The following is a 17,385-nucleotide window of genomic DNA, read 5'->3' as shown; positions in this document are numbered from 1 at the left end:
CTTTGGTGCCTCTTCGCGGAACACACGATTATCCTTCCCCGTCCTACCTCGATATCCTCGACGCCCTCGCACGCTCCCTCAAAACAATGCTACAATGATCACCTCGATACAGACTGTTGTTACTCTTTCGCTTGGCCTGGCGGGCCTTGTGAGAGCGCAATATGATGCCGCACTGGTGGGCACATGGTCGACAAAGTCCAAAGCGGTGGTCACCGGTCCTGTAAGTGTGGTGTCCGTGTCAATGCGTGTCGCTTTACTTCTTGTGGTTCGAGCCTCTGACCCAACTCTCTCAGGGCTTTTATGATCCTGTTGCCGACAAATTAATCGAGCCCGACCTAGCGGGAATTTCGTACTCCTTCACGATCGATGGATATTATGAAGAGGCATACTATCGGGCAATCTCAAATCGTATGCTTGAGCCCCCTATACCCATCACATGGACGATGCCCTCTCTGTCTGGGATCTGGAGACTCTATGCCTGGTACAGAGCAGGCAAGGACCAGTGCTAACACTTCTTCCAGCAACAACTCCCCAATGCCCTTCCTCCATAATGCAGTGGCAGCACGGCACGTACTCTTTGCCGGGAAACGGCTCTATTGTCCTCACACCTTTCGGTGTTGACGGCCGCCAACTCACCTCCGCCCCCTGTTCCTACGACAACGCCATCTACATCCGCTATGAGCAGTCCGAACTCTTCAAGTCCTATCAAGTCCTCACCGATCCCTACCACAACGTGCCCCGGCTAAATCTGTACCAATTTGACGGAAGTCCCATGCAACCCATGTATCTGATGTACAGCCCGCCCCAGATGCTCCCGACGCAAACGCTCAATCCGACCAGTGCACCGAGCGCGACGGGGAAATCGAGAGTCAAGCGAACGGAGGGAGGAGACGGCGAGCAAGAAATCCTCCAGCCGCTGAACCACGACTCGCACATCATCAAGCAACAGCCCACCAATGTCTACAATGCGGATCGATGGTGGTGGGCGGGGGTTGGGTTGACGGCGCTCGGAACGGTCATGTACATGCTACCAACCTCAGTGTAAAGGGCACTGTTAGGAACAAACGGAAAGTCACCCAGAAGGAGTCCGTCATTGTCATTGATTGGGAGTTTCCAGAGGAGCGCCGCCTCCAGGAATGGTGTTCAATATATGCTTCGACCAAAGCACTGTGAAATAAGGCAAGCATTTTCGGACAGGCGTAGGAGTCTTGTGTGGTATTCTTGCCTCGATAAAAGAAAGCCATGGGTAAAGTGATTATGAAAAATGCAGTTTGATATTTCAAACAGACGGTTAGGTTAGATCAAACGATTATACACATGAAATCCCCCGTGGCTGGAGGCCTCTACCGTCAGATAGAATGGAACGAATATTCGTGACATTGACTTGACTAGTAGGTAAAGCACCACCTAAATCATTAACAAGAGAAGCAATGCATTTACTCAACATCCTTTTGCTCGAGCTGCTGTAGCGGCAGGATCCCGCCTCTAGGCTATCTTCCCGAGAATCATTTGTTCGGTCTCCCATTGCTATCGTTGCACTGGGTATGAGAACGATATTTCCTTCCGGTCGAGACTGGGAAACCAGATAATCTAGAGAGCGCGGGCGAGATCCACCACAGGTGTTTTGACGACTCATCTCCATTTTGAGCTCAACATGAGGCGACCATTGATGCTTTTCTGTACATACGGATGAACCAGCACAACCAGGATGAGGTCAACGAGGGAGCACGATTGAAAGAAAATGCATCGGTTCGACTCCACCAGCAAAACAAAGATTCTGCGTCCCCCTTCCCTCCTCCTCCTCCTCCCTCCTCCCTCGCCCCTCCCCCCACGAAAAAAAACTTCTCAATTTTAGACGACGTCGAGTTTTTGTAGTCCGTCCGCCTTTGGGAAATCAACGGGACAATTTGCGAGGTGCGTCAGACGGGATTTTGATCGGGACATTTCGCCCGTCAACTTTCCTCAATTTCAGGGCGTCGACGTCGACGCCTTTCAATGTGCGCACCTAGAAGCAAGAGATGTCAGACGTTATTTCGGTCTGCCCAAAAGTGGTCGGAACAGGGGCAAAATTTTGGTGACCAAAAAAAGGTCCTTACATTCAACGCCCGATTGTCGGCAAAGAAGTTCGGATCGGTGCTCTTCCCGCCAATGCTTGTCCCACATGTCGAGCAGAAGGAATGTGCAATCCTCTCTGGGCCGAAGGTGTAAGTGGTCAGTTCATCGAAGCCACTGAGCCAGGTGATGTTGGATTCCAAGGGGTAGACCATCAGATATCCATTAATGGCACAGATTGAGCCTGTGCAAGAGTAAGCCAACTCAGTCTGGTATCAAGAGGAAGGCCTTTGTAACCGTGCCTCTAAGGGGGAGACTGGAGTTTGCGACCCCGAGACTTACAATTGCAGCTGGTCACCGGGCCATCCTCGACAGGAGGTGAGAGCTTCATGGTGAACCTAGCAGAGGTCAATATCCTATTGTCTCCCGTGGGCCCGTTCCACTGCATACCTAACTCTGCCACAATGGCACGACCCTTCATAGGACTTGGATTTTGGCTTTACTGTCGGACTGGTCGGGCTGTTTGCGTCGGACATTTTGCCTTGCTGGCTTACAGATTCAAGCTTGTTTGTTGTTGCTTGGAAAAGGTTAGTCGGCTTGAGAAAGGTTTGCCAGTGCTGGCCTCGATAATAGCATTCGAGGCACCATCTTACAATGCTTCAACAGACTCACCTTCGGCCTCCTGTCGCGTGCTTGAAATGGTATTTATATGGATACCCTTTTCGGTCACCGGCGATGGGCAACGTACACAATAGGCAGCGGGCCAAAACTAGTCCGAGGTTAGGGGTAGCGTGACAACCACACGTGCAAAAATTGGACCGGGAATTCTCAGTAGATGCCGACACCACGATAGCCACTCAGACGGCGGGAAATTCTGTAGAAGGTGAAGCTGCTCTTATCGGAGACGTCGATGGGGGAGCAGCAGCTGGAAGACTGGACACTTGAACAGCTGGATGAGAAGAGTGTGAATGGTCGAGACGGGTTGCATTAGCATCTTTCCTTTCCCCAATGCCATGATTGGAGGAGGAAAAGGGGGAGGGGATGAAACTGGCCGACACACCACGCCTCCTGGGGGCTTCAGCAGCCTAGGGTCTGAAAAAGGTGCAAAGGTCTTTCCACAGAACTAAGCAAGGACAGCCGACAGGTTGCAGGAAGCAGCTTGCCCTTGGCGTGGTATGCCACCATGGTTATGCTATCTGTCTGGTCCTTTCGTCTGATCCACGTTGCAGGTTGCTCGTTGTTTATGGGACCCGTCACCACCGCCTTCTCCATCATGACGCAGCCTGTCCCATGCAGGAGCAATAGAGCTGATCAACAGTGGATCCAACACGGGTGATATCTGGAGGTTGTCCTCGTGCCCCTCGGGTCTCATGAGACAAGACAAAGCTTCGGCTTCTGACGGCCTATCTACGGAACAGTCACGTTCCGGGTCGACGGGGAGGGAGAGGAGTCAGTACACTTGATCGTGGAGTACATTGAGCGAGACAGGAGTTCAACATATATCTCGTTCGATCGACCATTGGCGTGGCGAGATTACTACGCCTGACTGATCCATCTCAAGATTTGGCGTTGGGGACCTTTGCGCCTCTCTTCACAATCCTGGACTATTGGCAAGACCGTATCGTCACTAGTTTGCCGTGAGTAAGCGAAGCCCCCGTGTTACCCCCGTGGAGTCTGCAGCTTAATGCCTAGAGCGTAATGCATTGTGCCTCGTAAAAACTGGGGAACAGCAAGGCCCCGTCCCCCCGACTGCCAGAAATTTTTATGCTCGGATCAAGCCGACAGGATGGACAAGTTACACGAGATGGTGGTGCGTGGCACAAAGCATGCGCGATGATGTGATTCGGCCCGCGGGGTTCTGCTGATGAGAAATCCAGCTTAACCAATGTGCGGAGAATGGGTGAGAGGACTCTGGCAAGAGGTTCCAGACGGTTGGTTCTCGCGTCGACGACTTCTGGAATGCTGATTTAGCGTTGATGCCTTGTAGCCCAGAAAGAGTCAAAGGAGCAACGAAAGCGTGGGGAATGTGAAGCATCAGGCAGCCTGTCCAACCCGCAGGTGGTGAGGAACAGATGATCACCCAGTACCCAGCGTATTCCACACGACGGCTTTTTATAAATCCTACGCCTTGAACAGGATGGCACCAGGCTTGCTTCGGTCACTAGACAGCGCGCCGAGCGGGAGCGGAGGGATCCCTGCTGCAGGGTGGGATGGTGACCACGGTGACTTCGCTGATTGACTGCGATGACTGAGACGGCTTTTTCGCTTTGCGACGGGGATGCCACGGAGGGCTATCGATGGACAGTTTCCTGCATCTTACGTTAACGAATTCGAAAACACAAGACTTGGGTAGGAGCAAAGCTGCTTCGTGACCATGCTTATCCCCCTCCCCCTCTTCCTCTCTCCAAACAAGACATTGGGCGTAAGCTCAACCTGACCCGGGGCGCGCCGCCTCGTCGACATAGCTGACCTGACTGCCGATTTGTGGCCAAGAGGAACACCTGAGGAGCGTCTAGGCTTCATTCGAGGACCAGAATATGGAAGCGAGAAGATGGTTTTAGGCAAAGAGCAAACATGGTTTGGGCAAAAGCCGCAGAGTCGGCAGCATATCGCCCGGGCTTCCAGTCAGATGCCACCGAGGGGCGCCAATGGATGCCCACCACCACCAGCCAGCAGTAGCAGGGCCTGGTGCCCGCCGCCCGCTGCCCGCAAGCCTCTACCCGTTCCGGGTTCGTAGTCGAGTGATGCCCCGCCCACATCACGCTTAGCGCCATCGCCCTCGCACCACTCAGCACGCTCGAAAAACTCCTCTGACTGTCTCTCTCGTCAGCCAGTTCGCACCACGAACCACCCAATTCCCCCTCCTCCTCTCTTTTGACCGCAAAACCTCGTCTCTTCGTAACATATTTCCCTCCACGCCGCCTGTCCACACGCATCCCGCGTCCTCTGCATCACCCCCCAACCTCCATCCCCCGTCCTCGTGCCTCTGACTGGCTTCTCCACTCCGCTTTGCACAACGGGCCTGCCATTGCCTGATCCATATCTAGCTTAGATACTCCGCCATGCCAGAGTCGACGGACCTACGACCAGCGACAGGCATAACTGCAACCTAGACCCCAACAATTGCCCCAGTACCGCCTCCTTACAGAAGCAACGAAGATCCGGCTGCATTCGAAAGACCCTGCTCCGTATTGCTCTCCAGACCTCCAGGTTCCGTCTGGACACCCACGCAGCATCAGACCCAGGCCTTGTTCTCGGCTGTCCACTTTTCCTCGCCACGGGCCATGAGGAGCAGCAAAAGCAATAAGTCCTCCGCTCATTTCTCACGAGCCTTACCCCCCGAGGTCACCTGAACAACCTTCATTCTGCGCGCCCCGGTACCTGCATTCGCAGGAAAACTCGCTCGTGCCAAATCTGCATCCCACAACCTGTTGCGACTCTTTCTCCCACAAACGCCATCTAGTCCATCTTAGTCTGCGCAAAAAACCCTCCATTGACTGTCTACCGAAGCACTGGGTCGAGGTCGAAGGGGAAATACACAAGCACGGGTACCTTAGAGGGGTCGCAACCACTCCAGACAAGTCTACAAAGGGAAAGACAGGTATTCTGCGCCAACTCAACTGTACCTCCACGCCCCACAGACGGCCTCGCAGCGACAGCCCTGTGGTAAGAATCAGGACGCTGTCTCAATCACCCTCGTCGACTTCCACTGTGAGTTTTGGCTGTGCGGTTCATTGGCATTCCGATCATGCTGCATCGCCCGTGATAGCACTTGCCTGCATCGTTGCCTGGACCAGTGTCAGGCTCTCAGGCTTGTCGGTGAGAATCGCTCGTCGTCACGCACCATGGCAGAGCTAGACTCTGTCGACCAAAGAGACCAGGATTCGCTTGCCCAGAATGGCTCATCCGACGACGTCAGGGACGCTGATGGTGGCGCAGAGAATGCTGGCGGACTACCACCGAAAAAGAGGAGGAGAGTTGCAAAGCCGAATCCAGACAGGAAATTTGAGTGCAAACACGAAGGGTGCGGTAAAAGCTACTCTCGTGCTGAGCATCTCTATAGGCACCAGCTAAACCGTAAGTTCTTCCTGCCTGGTTTCCTCTATTCTCTCTAATACCCCTTCGAAGATACTCCCAAAACAATCTACCGTTGCGACTATCCCGACTGCAGTAGGTATTTTGTACGTCAAGATCTGTGCATTCGACATCGGGAACGACATACAACCCATGGCTCCCAACTCCACAAGCGAGATGCTTTCGCACAATCCACCTCGAATAACCAGATCGTACCTGCAATGACGTCCCAGCAGCACCCGGGCCAACCTCAAACTTATCCAATGTCGGCCCCAAATGTCAAGAGTGCTCAGGAAGGCCAGCATCTCGGCCCCCCACAGGGACATTCTGCCGATAGTCGCCACTACAAACAGCAATCCCACATGGCCAATAATACTGTCTCCCCTTCGACTGCGTCAACCGAACCGAGATTTCATGCTCCCACGCCGCAATCGACCGTTTCTAGACCGGAGCCTTCTTTGCATCGTACTGGCAGCATGGGTAGCAATCCAATGAGCCCACCACAAAAACAGGACACTTGGTCTGCAGTTGTCCGAAGACAAAGCTTCAACAATACGGATCAGAGGAGGGATCCCGGATCTTATGCCCAGATGCAAGCAAGAGACAGGAGCTCTGGACAGAATGTCCCGCCATCGCCGGTTCGGCAATATTCCGGAACATCTGGACCTCCTCTCCAACCGATGCGATCACACTCCGACAGTGCCATGGACAGAAGCGTGTTGAATAACGGCTATATGCAGTCTATTGACATGACTTCCGCTGCTGCTGCATACTCCTCTGCAGGCTATCCGTCTGCTGGTGTGTCGCGAACAGCAGATGCCGCATTTGCCGCTGCAGTCTCCCACGGGTTGACGCGGAACGATCCCTTCCCATATTCCCTGCTCAATACCAGCATGTCGAACGTAGATCTCAGTACCGGTTTCGGGTTCCCAGTCTTCGGCGGCGATGAGTTCACTCAAACGCCATTCACCGTGGCGGATGATTTCACGCAGTGGCTCTTCAATGATGCCCAATCTGGGTCCAATGATTTCTCACCACCCAACTACGTCCCCGGTTACAGTGGCCACGATCAGCAGCAAGTTCAAGGTCCGTATTTCTCTCAAAGCCCTTCGTCGTCTGGAAATAACTACTCTACAAGTGCCGGCATGCAACACCCTATGAGTGTTACCAGTATTCTCGATTCAACTGCCACCAGCCAATATATCATGTCTGAATCCAAGCGTCACGAGCTTCTCGATCTGATGCAGACTCAGTTTGTTGAACGTCCGCACGATGCGGTGAAGAAAAGAAAGGATTCTGTGTTCGAAGGTGACCTTGACAACGATGGTCATATCCTGAGTTTGCGAATGATGCACACCTATATTGGTTCATATTGGTATCACCAGCATGCGCAACTGCCCATCTTACACAAGCCGACTTTTTCTGCCGATCGGACCCCCAACCTCCTGTTACTTATGGTCATTGCAATTGGGGCCGCGACGTTGGATAAAGCTTACGGGACGACTTTAACTGATTCTGCAGCGGAATTTGCCAATTTCGTTGTTTGGCACCTCCGCTGGGAAATTGTCCGAGATGTCGATTTCAGACCTCCTGCCAAACTCTGGGTCTTCCAGACCCTTCTACTCATTGAGGTGTACGAGAAGATGTATGCGACTCGGGCGCTGCACGAAAGAGCTCACATTCACCACGACTCGACCCTGACTCTGATGCGCCGCGGCAGTTCGCTCCTGGGTCGTTCGGCTTCGGATTCTCCACCCAGTCTGCGAGGAGAGCAGGACAATGGGAGGATATCAGTCCCATTCATGGGAGCAGAGGCCTCAAAATCCGAAGAATCCTGGCATCGATGGATCACCACCGAAGCAACGCGTCGTGCCGCCTTTGGCGCATTTGTACTTGATTCTATCCATGCAACTATGTTCGGTCATGCTGCGAAGATGGTCGCGCATGAGATGCGGCTACCCCTACCATGTGATGAAGGTCTCTGGTCCGCCGTCTCCCCCTCTGAGGCTGCACGAGTTCAATCCTCGTTGCAAACCAACGGAATCAAGCCAATCATGTTTCTTGACGGTCTTAAAAGGACGCTGAACGGGCAGAGAGTACGCACAAATTCCTTCGGCCGTACCATCATCATGGCTGGTCTACTCTCCGTCTCCTGGCACATGACTCAAAGGGACTTGCAAATATCTTCCCTCGGACCGCGAACAGCCAACTCGTTTGGAGGGCCAGACAAGTGGAAAGGGGTCCTGTTGCGTGCATTTGACAACTGGAAGCGAGATTTTGATGAAGCTTTGGCAGAGGCCACACCAGCTCCGTCCTCTCCGTTACGGACTCCAATTGCACCTCCCCACCCAATATTACGCCCCGTTGATGACGAAAACATCTTCGAGTCACGGACAGTGCTACATCATCTTGCACATATTGCGGCTCATGTCGACGTTGTCGATTGCCAAGTCTTCGCTGGTGCGAACAGACTCCTTGGACGCTCAATAACCCCAAAAGATTACAGCGTGGTGCGTGAGAAGATCGAGCGGTGGGCTACGAAGGCTTCGGCAAGAGATGCAGCATTTTATGCTCTCAAGTTTATTGTTCAGGTCCTCATTCCACCGGACGGTGATGGGCTGGATGGGATCAGCGGACGCTTATATGGTCATGCCAGCCCCATCCTTCCCCAAGCATTCGAGCATAACCAATATATCGCTCGCGACGACTTCCTGTTGAACCGCCCTTGGGTGCTGTACATATCAGCACTTGTTGTCTGGTGCTACGGTTTCGCGCTGGAAGGCCCGATCAAGCCTCCCCCAACCGAAGCAGAGTTCGATACATATGAGCGTAAGGAGCGAGACATGCGAGAGTACCTCGAGAGGGTCGCGGGAGTTCGGGCTCCCGATGATCTCGAACACGTGAAGGGCAAGAACCGATGCCTCGGATTGCTCATGATTCTGAAGGAGTCTTTCGAGAGTACAAGATGGGAGCTCACCCATGAAGCCGCAGGCTTACTCGGCAATGCCTGTTCCAAACTCAGAGGCATTGACGAAGACAAGATTGTGGGTCCCGGCAGTTTGGCGAGGGACGATCCCAGTTTGACGTCGAATGGCTATTTCTACGGAAATTCCAACGGTCACGCTCACCCGAACCTTCACCGTGAAAACGGCCGGGAGCATGTGACTGTCGCGAATGCGGCCAAGATCTAGCCTACGGAAATGACGGTTTAGGCCAACCCGAATTTCTGTGCTCCGTTCCTCGCGCCAAACCCAGGTCAAACAGAAAGAGTAAGAATCCAAGCAAACAGTACCCAGATGGCGGTTGAAGACGCCAAAGCACCTATCATTAATTTTCCAGTTTCCCCAGATCGGTCGAACATGGAATCTTTCTTTAGGGGAATAACGATCTTCTCTAGTGCTGCTATTGCATGCTTTTGTTTTGTTCGACGAAATTTGCTTTTTGATTGCTTTTAGTGTTTTAAGCGGGCGGCTATCTGATACCCCATCTGTTGTGACTTTTGTCACGTCATGTTTATATCAATGTTCGTGTTATGAGTGTTGTCAACTTTATCGGCGAAGACCGCAGCATAAATCCCTCACAACACATCACCGAAGGGTCGGCGAGGTGGCATTCGGCAATCGGAACGGGGCAAATCTTGCCACCTGGGCACCAATTCAAGGTTGGGCTTTTATGCATATACATATTTGCTTTTTTTGGTTCAAAGCGGCATGGACACGGTGCCACGGAAGTTGCTTTTGCACTCTGCAAGAGCATGCAGACGGACGCCGTGAAAATGTGGAGTCAGGGCACATGTTTCACGCAGAATAACCTCTCAATATGCGTACATACAGTACACACGATGCAAGGGGTGGGTCAATCAAGAGGTGCAAGTGGAAGTGATCGAATACTTCTTCCATCTCCAGTCGCGATCACCCATTTGAGGTCGCTGGTTTTATGCGGGATGAGGCTACAGCGGAAGCTCAGATCATTTTGACACGCGGCAGTCTGTCTCTACCCGGTTCGAGCATTTCCAACGGCGGTTACTTATCTCTTTTCGGCTGTGGCTGTCTGTCATTACCGAACTGGATTCATGGATTCGTTTCTTCTGCAATTGCAATTTATTTGTCTGTTGCGCTGCACATATGGATTTGGAGGACTGCGACATCTCGATGGCAAGACGTCAGGAACGCAGGACGGAAATGGCATTTAACGAGCCTCTCAACTCTCACGGCCTGTTATCGGTCCTTGGAACTCATGCGCAAATTTGTTTGGTTTTCTCACTGTCATTATATCACGCATCTTACTGGCACCTGGAGGGAAGGAGGGTGTGAAACGGGGACAAAAATATGCTTTTATGAGGGATGGCCGGGAGGACGAAGGGATGAGCGAATGGGAAGGATGTCTGAATGGATGGAGGGATGAGAACTGCTTTACACCTGGGTCGGGGACATTTGACAAAACCGGGTGGACGGCGACCAGGCTGAAATGCATGATGGAGACGGAGAGCTGAACGATAGTTGTAGTCGACAGACATACATACATGCATACATACACAACCTGGGTCTATGTGGTCTGTATGGGTCCACGGATCTCCATTCTCAATACCAGTCTAAATATAATACACTATCCATGTACACATACACGCGCGCACGCCAATTGCTCTAGTCTGTCTTCCTCCTTCTCCAGCTCGAATGCACCGTGGGATCCTTCATGATCCTCTCCCACTCCCTCGCCGCCTCGGCGTCCGGTCCGTATTTGAGCCGGACGGCCTCGGCGGCCAGCTTGGCGTACTTCTTCGCGCCCCTGGCGCTGCCCGCGGCGTTGTACGTCAGGGCGGCGTGGCCGTAGGCGTCGTCGAGGAACGCGTCGAGTCCTTCCCGCCGGTACAGGCCGACGAGCATCTCAGCCTTCTTGACGCTGGCGGTCGAGTTGGCCGTCCACTGCGACAGCGCCCACTGCAGCGCGATCATGTCCTCGGTCGCCTTGTCCGCGTCCTCGAGCGTCCGGTCGGCGGTGTGCGTGCAGCGCGCGCACGTGCACGCGAAATGGAACGTCGACTGCAAGTACTGCTGCCGGTCCGCGTGCAGGCGCAGCGGCGGCGCGTACGCAATCGTCACTTCTTCGTCGGCGGCGATCGGCCGCACCGCGTGCACGAACTGCGTGAGCATTGTGGGCGACATGTAGTATTGTGCGCTGTGTGAGAAAGGGGGGGACGTGGGTGTTAGTTTCTGCATGGACGAGAGCGGGATGGAAGAGGAATAGATGAAGTAGGAGGGGGGAAAGGGGGAATAACTTACTTGGGCGCACAGGCATGGTTCATCCTCGACGACTCGGGAAAGACAGCCAAATGCATCTGGCCGCCGACCTGCATCTCGAAAGCGTTCGCCTTGACCACGTCCTGGACCACGACGCTGGGCTCGCCGTAGATCTTGGCAAGGCTGAAATACTCGTCCCGGCTGGCCGCGGGGAGCTGGTCCACGGCGAGGCGGAGGAATCTTTCGCGCTCAGCGGTCGAGAGGACGTTCTCCATGTGCGCGAGCAGGGAAGGGGTGTGCGCCGTGATCAGATCGCCGCGTTTCAGGGGCCGGGAAGCCAGCATGCCCATGCCTTTCCCTGGGATCGGCGTCGTGTACCATGGCCTGTCTGCATTGCGGTCCGGGTTGATCCCGCGCGAGGACAGGGCAGAGGGATCCTGAAAGGGCAGCAACGCGGCGAACTCTTGGGCGATCCGGGGCGTCGTAAAGATCGATATGCCTCGACCGCTGCTGAACGTCGCGTCGGTGTAGACGCACAGTTGGTCTCCCAGCTCGTCCAAATGGTCGGTACACACAGGTTTAAAGGACCAAGGAGAATGGTCTGTCGTGGAGGCTGGCTCATCGTTGGAAAGGGCAACAGTAGCTGAGTCGTCGATGTCGGGTTTCGCTGGGTCCTGCCCATTGAAAAGGTCATCGCCATATGTGCTGGCCCCTGCCTGGACTACACCGTCGCTCTGAATGATTGGATCTTCTTCCAGTACCGAGGGTGTCTCCAGTGGGCTCACGGCCAAGATGGGCGTGAAAAGGCATAACGTCGTCAATACGGAGGAGACCAGCTCGGCTTTCATTTTGGCATACAACAAACAGACAGACAGACAAAATTAAGAATAGAAAGCAGAGAATATACAACACACAGGATAGGATACAAAGGAAAGAGAGATGCAGTGAGAGAGCAGCATCATTCCTGTTGGCGAGCGTCAATGGTTGAAGTGAGTGTCTGGGAACATGAAACACGGTTGCCCTGAATCGTGTTTCAGGTTGCATCAGTTGTTCCCCTTCGCTGCTCAAGTGAGAGCGTCGTACGGAGTACAGGAAGAAGAGGGTAGAGTATGTAGACTAGAGATACCTAGCTCTTAGGCCGGGTCAACATGACCTGAAGTGCAAAGTTATGCTGGTAGACGACATAATAATACTGTCTGTCTGCCTTGCCCGAAATATGGTATGTACAACAAATACTGCAGTGCGCCACAGAAGAAGAAGAATTCCGGAAAGTCTAATTAAAATGCCATAATTTATGGCCAAGCCAACGCTTCAAGCCACTGAATGGAGTGACATTGCTTGCGTATATTGACGTCCAATCTAACCAGGACGTTTGCGTAGCAGGTATTCGGCACATTGAAATTGCATCGTGGACAAGATGTCTTGGGAGACTCTAGCAGGGGGACGAAGCCGAAATCAGATCCTCCATTGATCTCTTTCCGATAGTATACATCCTACATTCGTGGTCACAATTGTCTGCAGAGGCAGATTTTCGTGCGGTCGTCCAATACATGCTGGGCAATATGCATCGCCCAGGCCGGAAGTGCATCTAGGAACAACCCGCAGATGGAACCGCAATGGTAGTCCTTGACTCTTGAGAGAGGGTGACCATCGCTCCGAGAATCAGGTGGCCGGCAAATCTCATGGCAGGTAAGCGGCCTTTGTCGCCTCTCCAATAGTGGTCTCCAGAGTTGTGGATTTGGCTCCTCCTTCAATTGATGAAGTTCACACAAAACCCATGCAATATCAAACTCCCGAAGACAAAGTCTGCAAATGCTCTTTCAGAACTGATCTTCGTGGTCTCGACCAGCTCCCCCGTCACACCATCAATGGTCTTGGCCGTCGACTTTTTGGCTACCGGAGACGCGCCTGCTGGTGGTCTTTCGGAGGTTTGCATGCGCAACGAAGCGGTCAGAACAAATTGACCCACGGCAGCAGAGAAGCCGGAGAGGAAGGCATTGAAGGGCTATATCCGCAACACAAGTCAGCGCAAATTAGCAGTCGGAAACGAGGAGACATACGTAATTGCCAGCCAGCACACAGTAGAGGAACTGCAGGCCGCCCACCACCACTAGCCAGGCCATGAAGACATCCAGCAGCATCGTCCGGGAAGGGGTATCTTGGAGGTATTTGTTCCAGACATGGACGATAATTTCGTGTGGTGACGAACGGGGAGACAATGTGTTTGACTGTACAGGTTTAATGGGAGGTGCTGTACTCGATCCCGAGGGTTTGATGCTCTGTGTTGCTGGGGTAGGAGGTTTGGAGGCGGCAACAGGAGCAGGTGTTTTCGTGGCGGGAGACTGGGCTGCAGGTTTCTTCGCCATGGTGAGGATTTGTCGGTGACGACGGGACGAATTCAACGGGGTTGGGTTGTTAGTCGTGTCCGGGTTCAAGATAAGAGGTTGTCCTCGTTGCATCCAGCATCCTGCAGGTGAAGGCCAACGTGGCCGGCATCAATGCACGGGCCTCACTAGCCCCTCGTTTCGGGAAACCAATGGATGCCGCCCTAAGCGACTGCCTCGGATTCGCACCCGTTCCGCCCAGCCCTCGCCTTGCCGCTGCACGATCGGAAGTAGTTTCGCCGGCGTGAGTCTAACCGGTTTTGACTTTGGTGCCCCTGAATTTTTATGTAAAGTCCGTTCCTGCGTCCTCCACCCTCTCGCCCTCCCACCCTCCAGGCACATCCACACAATGTTGTTATTGTTATTGTTATTATTATTGCCTGCGACAGACACACTGCGTAATCCTCACTCCACCGAAGCTTGACCCCCCCCCCCAGTATTACGATCAATGCAACCTTTCCCCTCTTGCAATGGGTGCCCTGTACCGAGTACCCTCCCCGACTCTGAGACCCTGAGTCCCTCCGGACCAGTCGCATGGCTTCTCCGAGATCGCCCGCCCCTGATCCTCGAGCACAAGCGCCGTTCGTTATCATCGCTTCCGTCAAATGGTGCAACCACCCTGGCCGGTCGCTGGGAGGTATGATGGGCTGGCAATTCGAGATCAACGCATTCGGCGAAACATGAACATGCTCTACCGTGGCGCTGCCTCGCTCCACACTACTTGGCCGAACCTGACTTGACTCGGCATGGAGCACGTGTGCGCGATTGGTGACGGGTAAGTTTAGTTGTGTACATAATTTTAAAAAGAGTGGGCTGGAGTATTGACCGTCCCAAGATCAAGCCCTGCCAGCCTGCTATCGCGCGTTGGACACTCCGTAGTTCCAACGGACATGAATATCCATGGGGACTGCTAAACCAGGTTTGTTTAGTCTCTCTTAACAGGCCTGTGCCATTTATCTCGACGTCTGCCCGCGCGTGTTTTCGTCCCTCGCCCAACAATACCGGTACATGTAGGACACAGAATGCGATGCTCTCTGTCTCTCGTTCTGGCCGCTGGCGCCGGGATAGCGGTTGCTGCTCCCTCTGCACATGAATCGAGGGAACCCCATCTTCGCACACGCAACATCATTGATAGCACGAACATTGCGGACTCGTACGACTTTGTTATCGTCGGTGGAGGCTTGGCTGGGCTGGTGCTTGGTGCGCGTCTCTCAGAAGATGCAAATCACACGGTCCTCGTCCTCGAGGCAGGCGGTGACGGAGACGAGTATCGTGATCGAATAGGTGCGGATGTCCTCGCCATTGACATAAACCCCCTCAGGTTTCTAACGGATGCGCAGACACCCCTGCGTACGCATACTACGAATCGTTATGGCCCACGGATCTCAATTGGGCATTCACAACAACTCCACAGCCTAACGCGAACAACTCCCAATGCCCATGGCCTCGAGGAAAGGTCCTTGGAGGTTCGTCTCTCTTTCTCTGCCGGCGACGAGATGGGAACTGACCAAGACCCGTTATTATAGGCAGCTCGGCCATCAATGGAATGTATCTGAACCGGCCTGGAGAAATCGAAGTCAATGCCTGGCAAGATATGCTTGGAGACATGGACGGCGCCGATAATTGGTCCTGGGACTCCATGTTCGCCGCAATGAAGAAGAGCGAGACATTCGGCCCGCCTGTGGACGCTTCGATCCAACAGGAAGCTGCTATCACGTTCAACCCAGCGAGCCACGGCAGTCAAGGGCCGATTCACATGTCCTATCCCGGCTTGTATGTTTCCATCATTCACGCATGGATGGATGACGAACTGACCATATATCAGTACCATGCCTCTAGTTGGCGCGTGGTCGAGTACTGCCAACAACGCCGGTGTGGATGACACGCAGGACCCCTATGGTGGTGAAAATTGGGGCGCGTATGTCGCAACCTCCGCCATCAACCCAGCCAACTGGACGCGTTCTTACAGCCGCTCTGGGTACCTCGACCCATTGCCACCGCGTCGTAACTACGATGTGGTCGCTAATGCTCAGGTGACCCGCATCCTCTTCAACAATACCTCGGGCGGCAACCTCACGGCGCACGCAGTCGAGTATGTGCTCAACGGAGGTGGTGCGAAACTGACAGTCGGCGTCAACAAGGAGGTTATCCTTGCTGCTGGTACAGTTGGCAGCCCAACTGTTCTGCTCTACAGTGGTGTCGGGCCGAAGGACGTCCTGGATGCCGCAGGAGTGACTGTTGTGTCCGAGCTTCCGGGAGTCGGCCAGCATCTTCAGGATCACATAGTAAGTTGATGTTTGCATTGGCCGTCCAGCGACCCCTGCTGACCGAAACAGAGCGTCACAGTAACATGGAGCACCGACGCAGAGACTGCGGGCACGATATATGACAACAATGGGACTGAGAAGGTAGAGTCCAACCCCGCTGCCGGTCAGATTCAGGCACATTTTCTAAACGGTTACAGAACGACCCGGCCTTCCTGTCGTACGTTAACAGTGCGACTGCCTACGTGAACTCCTCGGTGCTGTTTGGCAATGGAGTCAGCGGCCTGCAGAGCAGCGTCTTGAGCGAGATCAACCAATTCATTCCGGACACGAGTTCTGACGCGAGCGTCATTTCTGGCTACAAGGCCATCTACGGCACAACCGCAAATACCATTCTCACCAGTCCCATCGGACTGATAGAGCTAGTAATCGGGTTGAGCACCGACGGGGCCATCCAAATTGGCGCCAATCTCCAGCACCCGTTCAGTCACGGTTCGATCTCCATCAATTCCTCCAATCCACTCGACTATCCGGTCATCAATCCAAATTATCTGAATCATCCTGCTGGTATGTATTTTACTTATCCATATAGGAGCGCCTCCAAGACTGACGACGATGGCAGACGTTGAGATTCTCCGCGAGGGTGTTAAGCTCGCTCGCCGCTTGGGTGAAACGCAACCATTAGCCAGCAGCATGACGGAAGAAACGTGGCCTGGCTCAGACGTGCAAACGGACGAGGAATGGGAGGACTGGCTGCGCGGAGAGGTGTTCACCGAATTCCATCCGTCCTCGACATGTGCAATGCTGCCTCTCGAGCAAGGCGGTGTGGTCGACGCCAACCTGCGAGTCTACGGGCTTTCGAATGTCCGTGTCGCCGACGCCAGCGTACCACCCATGTCTTTCTCAGCCCATCTTATGAGCTCCACCTATGGACTGGCCGAACAGGCGAGCACCATCATCCGCACTTTCTACAATCAACCTACAATTTCGAACAAGCACGTCAACTCGACGTCGAACAGCACGAGCTCAAGCAACCGGACTTCGAGTAACGGAACTGCCATCCTGAACACCACGAACGTCCCTCCGACGATAAATGCCAGCGATACGGCCACCACCAACAGCAATGGTGCTGCCTCTCTGAGCTGCTGGTCAGTTTCGAGCACCGTGGCCTTGCTGTGCTTGGCTGTTAAATTTTTACTGTGATGACATGGATATATATATATGTGGATATAGACAGGTGTTCACGACGGGTCCGGGAATAGCCTTGAATTAATCATAATTTCTAATTCTTCAACGTCCACCCTCGATAGACAAGAGGTCTTTGGATATCTAATCCCGTATTACCGAGTTATAACTTGCTTGAGGTCCAGAATG

The 17,385-nt window shown here is 53.6% G+C and overlaps 6 protein-coding genes across 6 annotated transcripts; 3 read left to right on the top strand and 3 right to left on the bottom strand.

The window, feature by feature from the left end:
- Positions 1-94: 94 nt before the first annotated feature.
- AYL99_07994 (hypothetical protein) lies at positions 95-1,045 on the top strand (the record flags this gene model as incomplete). The annotated part of the gene is made up of 3 exons (XM_018839502.1): positions 95-220; positions 294-408; positions 522-1,045. The coding sequence occupies 3 exons, from the start codon at positions 95-97 to the stop codon at positions 1,043-1,045; spliced, it is 765 nt and encodes a 254-aa protein (XP_018690623.1).
- An 849-nt stretch (positions 1,046-1,894) lies between these two features.
- On the bottom strand, positions 1,895-2,588 carry AYL99_07993 (hypothetical protein; the record flags this gene model as incomplete). The annotated part of the gene is made up of 4 exons (XM_018839501.1): positions 1,895-2,005; positions 2,097-2,296; positions 2,395-2,450; positions 2,503-2,588. 4 exons carry the CDS (start codon positions 2,586-2,588, stop codon positions 1,895-1,897), a joined length of 453 nt encoding a protein of 150 aa, XP_018690622.1.
- A 3,309-nt stretch (positions 2,589-5,897) lies between these two features.
- Positions 5,898-9,317, top strand: AYL99_07992 (hypothetical protein; the record flags this gene model as incomplete). The annotated part of the gene is made up of 2 exons (XM_018839500.1): positions 5,898-6,129; positions 6,181-9,317. 2 exons carry the CDS (start codon positions 5,898-5,900, stop codon positions 9,315-9,317), a joined length of 3,369 nt encoding a protein of 1,122 aa, XP_018690621.1.
- Positions 9,318-10,769: 1,452 nt separating this feature from the next.
- AYL99_07991 (hypothetical protein) lies at positions 10,770-12,211 on the bottom strand (the record flags this gene model as incomplete). The annotated part of the gene is made up of 2 exons (XM_018839499.1): positions 10,770-11,301; positions 11,406-12,211. The coding sequence occupies 2 exons, from the start codon at positions 12,209-12,211 to the stop codon at positions 10,770-10,772; spliced, it is 1,338 nt and encodes a 445-aa protein (XP_018690620.1).
- A 902-nt stretch (positions 12,212-13,113) lies between these two features.
- AYL99_07990 (hypothetical protein) lies at positions 13,114-13,729 on the bottom strand (the record flags this gene model as incomplete). Its single annotated transcript, XM_018839498.1, has 2 exons — positions 13,114-13,368; positions 13,424-13,729. 2 exons carry the CDS (start codon positions 13,727-13,729, stop codon positions 13,114-13,116), a joined length of 561 nt encoding a protein of 186 aa, XP_018690619.1.
- A 1,040-nt stretch (positions 13,730-14,769) lies between these two features.
- On the top strand, positions 14,770-17,214 carry AYL99_07989 (hypothetical protein; the record flags this gene model as incomplete). Its single annotated transcript, XM_018839497.1, has 7 exons — positions 14,770-15,031; positions 15,088-15,213; positions 15,274-15,520; positions 15,573-16,032; positions 16,084-16,155; positions 16,212-16,578; positions 16,634-17,214. The coding sequence occupies 7 exons, from the start codon at positions 14,770-14,772 to the stop codon at positions 17,212-17,214; spliced, it is 2,115 nt and encodes a 704-aa protein (XP_018690618.1).
- Positions 17,215-17,385: the final 171 nt, after the last annotated feature.

Source organism: Fonsecaea erecta, assembly GCF_001651985.1.
Source record: "Fonsecaea erecta strain CBS 125763 chromosome Unknown Scaff7, whole genome shotgun sequence".
Taxonomy (NCBI): Eukaryota; Fungi; Ascomycota; class Eurotiomycetes; order Chaetothyriales; family Herpotrichiellaceae; genus Fonsecaea; species Fonsecaea erecta.
This window is presented reverse-complemented; position numbering and strand designations above follow the sequence as displayed.